Raw genomic sequence first — 6,607 nt, 5'->3', positions numbered from 1 at the left:
TAGATATTAAAATTAGTTTATTTTCTCTACTTAACTTTTAATAAACGAGAAGGAACACAGTAGTCTTGTCTCATATAGAACATTTATAATACATAACAATCCATAAAGCCTCATGATGAGGTAGGAACAGCTTTGGGAATAATACACTCACAGAACACACAGAAGCTGGGGACCGCCGCCACACCTGAGCTCTGTCTGCTCCGCGGTCAACAGGATGAGAGCGTCAACCGCGCGGGTGGCCTGGAGGACAGGCGGCGGCAGACAAAACCAGCACAAGAACATGGCGAAGAACCAGACACACGACGCCCCACGGCGCCCTTTCAAGGCAGACCCACAGCACGGCCGTCTGTGTCTTTTTACAGAGCCGCATGTTAACTCCATGTTACATTTGCCTCAGCATCTGCCTGCCAGATACCGAACCTCACTATTTTTGGTTTAAAAGTTTAAATTGATTAATATACAAAAGGCTCTCGTGCCAGTGAAAATGACTGCTAAATCTTCCAGGCTTGTTAGTAAAGCCAAACAGGACCACTGCACATACATACATGTGTATACGTATATGCAAAGCCCCAGGACAGTTAGTCACAAAGGCGACAACAAACGCTTCCACCTTCCCCAGACCTCTTAACACTGTCTTATCACCTAGCTGAAACGCAGTATTAAAATAAGTATTTTCTACTGTAGAATCCCTCCTTTTGCTATGACTACCTTCAGACAGCAGGCTGAGGACATTTAGTGTCAAATAATACCTGTAAAACATTCAGAGCCAGTTCACCTACCAGATACTTGACAGAAGTTTTCTTTTCCCTCAAAACTGTCAGAAACTCAAAACACCAGAACAGTGACGCGGCATACACACAAAAACAGCCTCCCAAGACCCTCCAAAGCGCACCCGATGGAGACCTGTTCAAACCGCACATCTTAGGATGAAGTTATTCAGCAGGTTTTGAATGTGAAGTAGAGAGTCTGAAGCTTGTTTCTCATGTTCTGGCCTGACTTCTACAATGTAGCGACCCTCCAGAAAAGAATTTCTTCTATGGTTAAAAGCGCCTAGTCCCGCCTATCCGTTGTCCCAAGGCTCCAGCGGCTTGGAAGGGTTCCTGGTGAGTGTAGTTTGGGAGCACCTCACTTGGCTCTGATCAGCTAGGTCCACACTGACCTGCTCACATCGGACAGCAGAGAAGCCTCACCCCTAGAGCTGATGCAGTGAAGAGTATACAATGGGCTGGTCCTGAAGAGATCAAAGTGGCTCCTCGTTTTCTTTTCTTTCAAGAAATAAGCTATTTTTGGAAAAGACACTCAAATCCCACAACATTTAAATATAAAAACGTTTTTTTTCTTAAAGATAATGCTACTATAGCTAAAATGGGTTAGAAAGTGCATTGTAAAGAAATAAATACTTCTCTAAACCTCCCAGGTGAGCTGGCGCCATGAGCGCTGCTGTGACAAACACCTCTGAAAAAAGCCTATGGTACCACTTTATACACAGAAGCCACTTAACCTAAGGCCACCACCACCCGAAAGTACTTCTGAGAAACGGAGCCACACAGCTAGTGTCCCAGTTCCCCGGGCATCGTGGACACGGACCCACTCAGAGCGTCCTGAAGGACAGCGCTGGGTGCCATACACTCTCACCTCGCTGTGCCACGGCGAAAGCCACCGAAACCTTCCGCGTGGTGTCACTGAGACAGCTGTAGCTCTCTCTCAGATCTCATGTTTAAAGAAAACAGAAAAGCAAGCTTTTGCAAAATTCAAAGCAACCACCCACCAAGGTGAGCACACACCAGTGAAGTACTGTGCAGGGTGAGGGCTGGCCCACCACAAACTGCATCCCCAGAGTTAAATCTCAAAGTCCCGCTGCTCTAAGTAGGCCCACTGCCAGCAACAGGCTCACCACACCAGGGACCACCCCTTCAAAAGGGACTGTTGGCCTCTAATACTTCTATTTTCAGATTATTAAGCAATGAGTTATTTCAAATCCCAAGTTACGGTTCCCAAAAGTAGTCAGCTATAAAAGTTATTGAAGTAGTCAGAATACTTTGTCCCTAGAAAAATAGAGCTATACATAACTGAGAAGAATTAATCACTCTTTTGAAGACAAAAAAGTCTACATTTCCTTCACCAAGCATTAACCTTTATCAAGGAAAATAGAACTTAAAAATCTTCCAATGTTTGGGCTGGATTTGAAATCTGTGGCAATGGAAAGGCCATGGGTGACTTCCTGGGTGCAAAGTGCGGTATCTTGCAAAGTAAGCACAGGAAAAACTGAGCACGTTAAGACAGGATGGCTCAAACACCTAACATGACTTCTTTCTTGTTCATTTTGCTTTCTAAAATAATATCCAAATTGAATGAGCTATCCGATTCCTTTCTTTCAAGTCACTGGCTCTCGACAAAGCACAAACAAACGGTGGCTGTGCGCAAGGGTGTTCAAGCCCTCTAACTGGTCACTGTCAAAGTTTAGACACAATTTAAGATTAGTTTGTGCTTAACAAGCCAGGACTAAGTCTGCATTCTCAAAAATATTCCTGCATTTAGAACCTTTTAGCTCAGTATTGCTAACTCCAGCCTTTGAAAGAAAGCAACGCTGGCAACCGTGTGCAGGCTGACTTAGCCAAAGTGGTGTGACCTCAGTGTTACCCTATCATCATTGCTGTCTTCCTGCCCGTCTTACCCCGCAAGCTCTGCCCTGTGTAAACTGTAATTCATCTTGGGAACTACCTCACGGCGTACTAGGCCAGTGCTGAGCAGCAGACTCCAGGACAGTAACTAAATGTCACTCCCACTTAACAGTCAGGAGCCACGCTGAAGACATGCTGCCATTGTGCTCCGTTTATGATCTCAAAGGGCAGCTACCTCCCTAAAACATCAAAGGAAGCAAACCTGGTGACCTTACAGGCCTAGCAATTACAATTCTAACAAATACTAGAGAACTGGTGGGGGAGAAAAGCAGAGAAATTCCAGTAACAATTTTATTTACCCCCTAATTTTTACCATGGGAAACCCAGGAATCAAATGTCATTATGTCGTATAAGGTCCTTACTCTAAACAAAAATGTAACATAGTGTTAAAACTGGCTTTCAGAACGCTCACAGCAAGGCTGCGCCACACACCAGTAATCCTGTCTGCAACGCGGAACTGCTACGCAGCCCCGTTACGATCTCACAAAAACAGAATTAACTGTGCGACAGACAAGGACGTCAATTACACTGCTTGGCAAACTCAGTATTTCAATGGAGTCTATTTTCTCTTGCAGTTTAAAAGCAAAAGTCAAATATCACATCTTTTTCGGGACTCACAAAGATGATTCGGGCTGCTTTTTTGGCACGTTTTTAATCTCTATCACCACTGCAGGAAGGTTGCCTTCGGCTTTAGTCCTCCTGGGCTTCTTCTCCGGGTTGTCACTGGGCTCTGAACACGACACGCTAATGGTCGTGCCCTTCTCCGCATCCTTTCCGGAATGGACCTGCGGCCGAGTCCCGCAGCACTGCTTCAGGGCGCACTGCGTCCTGCAGGCCAGTTCACAGGGGACCACGCTTGATTTGGAGCCTACGCTAGCAAACTCGGGCTGGATGGTAGTGGCGTGGATTCCGTGGTTGTGAAAGACGTCCTTAATGGTTTTGGCCACCTGCATGTAGGAGGCCGGGTCCTCACACTTGATGTGCGCAGTGGCAATGATTCTGCTTCCGGCCAGCTGCCACACGTGCAGCTCGTGGACCTCCTCCACCCCCTCCACGTCTCGGAGCTCTTTGACCAGATGCTGGATATCGATTTGCTTAGGAACCGTCTGGAGGAGAATGAGAGCAGACTCCTTAAGCAACGGGTAGGTGGTATAAAGGAGAATGCAGACCATTATGACACAGAGAGTTGGGTCCAGGTAGAGGACCCAGCACGGCCCGGCCTCACCAACTGGGGCCTGGGTGCTGTTGGCTTTGTCGAGGGCCGACCTGCAGCGGTCAGCAAGGCAGGGGCTGACGCAGACGCGGTCCTCGGAGCAGCCCTTCCAGAAAAAGTAGAAGAGCAGGGCGTTCACCACCACAATCACGGAGCCCAGGGCGTCGCCCAGGACGTGCACGAACACGCCCCTCATGTTCAGCTGGCCAGCCGAGTTGTCTTCCACGTCCAGGTGCTCGGGCTGCTGGATCAGAGTCCCGTTCACTTGTGCGTCCACGGGGTCGTCGTGTCTGGACTTCTCTGGCTCTACAACAAAGCAAGACAGCTTTAATTACACACACCTAGGCGTTCAATGAGCACCTTGTCGCACCGTCGTGAGCAAGCTGGACCTTCCCATGAAGCAGTCGTGGTGCGCTGACAGCCGGCTCTGCCGGCTCTGCCAGGACTAAGAGCAGAGACCAAATTGCCACTGGTGGTTCCTCCTCGCTGCTCCCCAGGCCCTCCCCCCTGCCCTCCTAGTGGGCCAGTGTCCTCAACACCCTGCTTCACTCTTCTGAAACATACAAGAAACAAAACTCAAGGCTCTCAGTGACCGCAGCTGAGGAAAGCCCTGTCTAACAGGCTGATCTGAGGTGCCGCTGGGCAGACCAGAGGAGCAAATGGCCTTCATCACAGAAGATTCAGTGTCTTGCATGGGGGGCTTACAAACAGACGGATACACAGCCTGGGGCTCTGCTGGCTGCCTGCTAGCCCTCGGGAGGCAGAGGCAGGGGGATCTCTGTAAGTTCCAGACCAGCCTGGTCTACACAGTGAGTCCAGGACAGCCAAGGCTACACAGAGAAACCCTGTCTCCGGAAGCCCAAAACAAACACAACCTGAGGCTATCAATGAAGCTGGAGTTCTACAATACTCACTAAGAGGCAGGTCCGACCGCACGGCTGCATAGCTTCATTTGCTCCATTTGCTCCGGGAGAGAGAAACCTTTGCTGTGCACCAACTGAACTTGGTAACAAGTTGCTATGCACTGGAGAAGTTAAGCTGCCTCTACGGGACTCAACCGGCAAGACACGCTGGGAGGAGCGCGCGACTTAGACATCGAGCTTGGGGCGCTGGCCGGCCCCTTCTCTTCTCAAGGCTCACTTTCCAAGTGTGCACCAGGAGCACATGTGCTCAAGATGGGAAACCTACTAGAACCCGAGGGGAGTGAGGGGAAGGCCTCACCACCGCGTCTAGCCCCGCGGGGAAGGACGCAGGGCCCCGCCCGGTGATTTCCCCGGATTGGGCGGTCAGGGCGAGGAAACAGTCCCCGCCGTTCACAGAGGCCGCCCTCCGCCGGGCCCACAGACTCCCCCGACGCATCACTGTCAAACTTGTCCCGTGGGCATCAGCCACCGCGCGGCGGCCCCCGGCGCCAGAGGGCGCCCCGGCCCCTCCGGCGCTCGCTCACCTGCCGGGTCCGCCTTGAGCCCGTTGGAGTTGCTGGTGTTGGCCACCAGCGTGTTGGTCTCCTCCTGGTCCGGCGCCCGGCCCGGCGGCGCGCCCGCCTCGGCCCCCGCGCGGGCCGCCTTGCGCGCGCCCTTGGCGAGGTGGCCGTGCGAGTGGCCGTGGCCCGCGCCCTGGCCGTCGCCGCTGTGGTGGTGGAACAGGCACAGCCCCAGCACGTTGACCAGCAGCCCCGCCACGCCGACGCACAGCACGACGAGCGGCTGCTGCATCTCGTGCGGCTCCACGAAGCGCTCGACGGCCTCCAGCAGGATGGCGAAGCACAGCCCCGTGAGGAAGATGGCGTTCACCAGCGCGCCCATCACCTCGGCGCGGATCCAGCCGAACGTGTTCTTCTGCGTGGCGTGGGTCCGGCGGGCGAAGCGCTCGGCCACCAGCGCCACCACGAGCGCCAGCACGTCCGACAGCATGTGGAAGGAGTCGGACAGCATGGCGAGCGACGAGGTCACCCGGCTCACCACCACCTCCAGCACCATGAACATGAAGGTCAGCAGCAGCATGCACAGCAGCCGGCCGCGGTTGCGGCCCCAGCAGCCCATGGCGGCGGCGCGGGCGCGGCGCTCCGGGGAAACCGCCGGCCGCAGCTACTCAGGCGCCGGCGCTCGGCCGGGCGGGCGAGGAGGCGGAGGGCGCGGGCGCGGGCGCGGGCGGGCCACGGCGAGCGGCGGGGCCGCCGAGCATCGGACCGAGGCGCTCCGGAGACGGCGTCCGCGGCGACTGCGCTCGGCCCGGCGGCTGCCGCCGTCTTCGCCCCCCCGCCTTTGCAGACGGTTTACAAAAAAACTTTGCTTTGCACTCGGAACCCCCGTTTTCACACGGACCCGAGCGTGACAAGGCCCCGGCGCCCCGCCCTCCCGGCCCGGCCCGCTCCCCCATTGGCCGGGGCCGCCTCACGGCAGGCGCGGCGGCCCGCCCTCCCGAGGCCTCTATTGGCTGACGCGGCGGAGGGGCGGGCGGGGGGCGGGGCGCGGCCGCGGGCGCTGGGGGCGGGGCCTGGGCGCTAGGGAGCCGGGCGTGGGCCGGGGGCCGCGGCCGGGTGCAGCGGCGGGCGGCGCGGGGGAGGGTGGGCGCGGGCCGCGTGCAGCGCCGGGCGGCGGGGCGGGGAGCCGAGCGCCGGGGCGCTGCGAGCGGGGCCGGCTTTGGGCGCCGCGGGCTCCGGGCCGCGGTTCCTCGGCGCCGGCCCGGCCGCCCCAGACTTTGATCCTGCGAG

At 55.4% G+C, this 6,607-nt stretch overlaps 1 protein-coding gene across 1 annotated transcript; it reads right to left on the bottom strand.

Annotated features, from left to right (window-relative positions):
• On the bottom strand, positions 1-6,190 carry Slc30a1 (solute carrier family 30 member 1). Its single transcript, XM_021664042.2, has 2 exons — positions 5,342-6,190; positions 1-4,200 (listed from the first exon to the last, which is right to left on the bottom strand). The coding sequence occupies exons 1-2, from the start codon at positions 5,934-5,936 to the stop codon at positions 3,296-3,298; spliced, it is 1,500 nt and encodes a 499-aa protein (XP_021519717.1). The 5' UTR covers positions 5,937-6,190; the 3' UTR covers positions 1-3,295.
• Between the last annotated feature and the right edge of the window lie 417 nt (positions 6,191-6,607).

Source organism: Meriones unguiculatus, chromosome 11 (assembly GCF_030254825.1).
Source record: "Meriones unguiculatus strain TT.TT164.6M chromosome 11, Bangor_MerUng_6.1, whole genome shotgun sequence".
Classification (NCBI taxonomy): domain Eukaryota; kingdom Metazoa; phylum Chordata; class Mammalia; order Rodentia; family Muridae; genus Meriones; species Meriones unguiculatus.
Note: the sequence above shows the minus strand (reverse complement) of the source record. Positions and strands in the feature narration are given on the sequence as shown.

Coding starts and splice junctions, on each gene's coding strand:
- Slc30a1 (XM_021664042.2), bottom strand. CDS start 5,936: ATGGGCTGCTGGGGCCGCAACCGCGGCCGGCTGCTGTGCATGCTGCTG. Junction 4,201..5,341: donor GCTCAAGGCGGACCCGGCAG/GTGAGCGAGCGC, acceptor GCTTTGTTGTAG/AGCCAGAGAAGTCCAGACAC.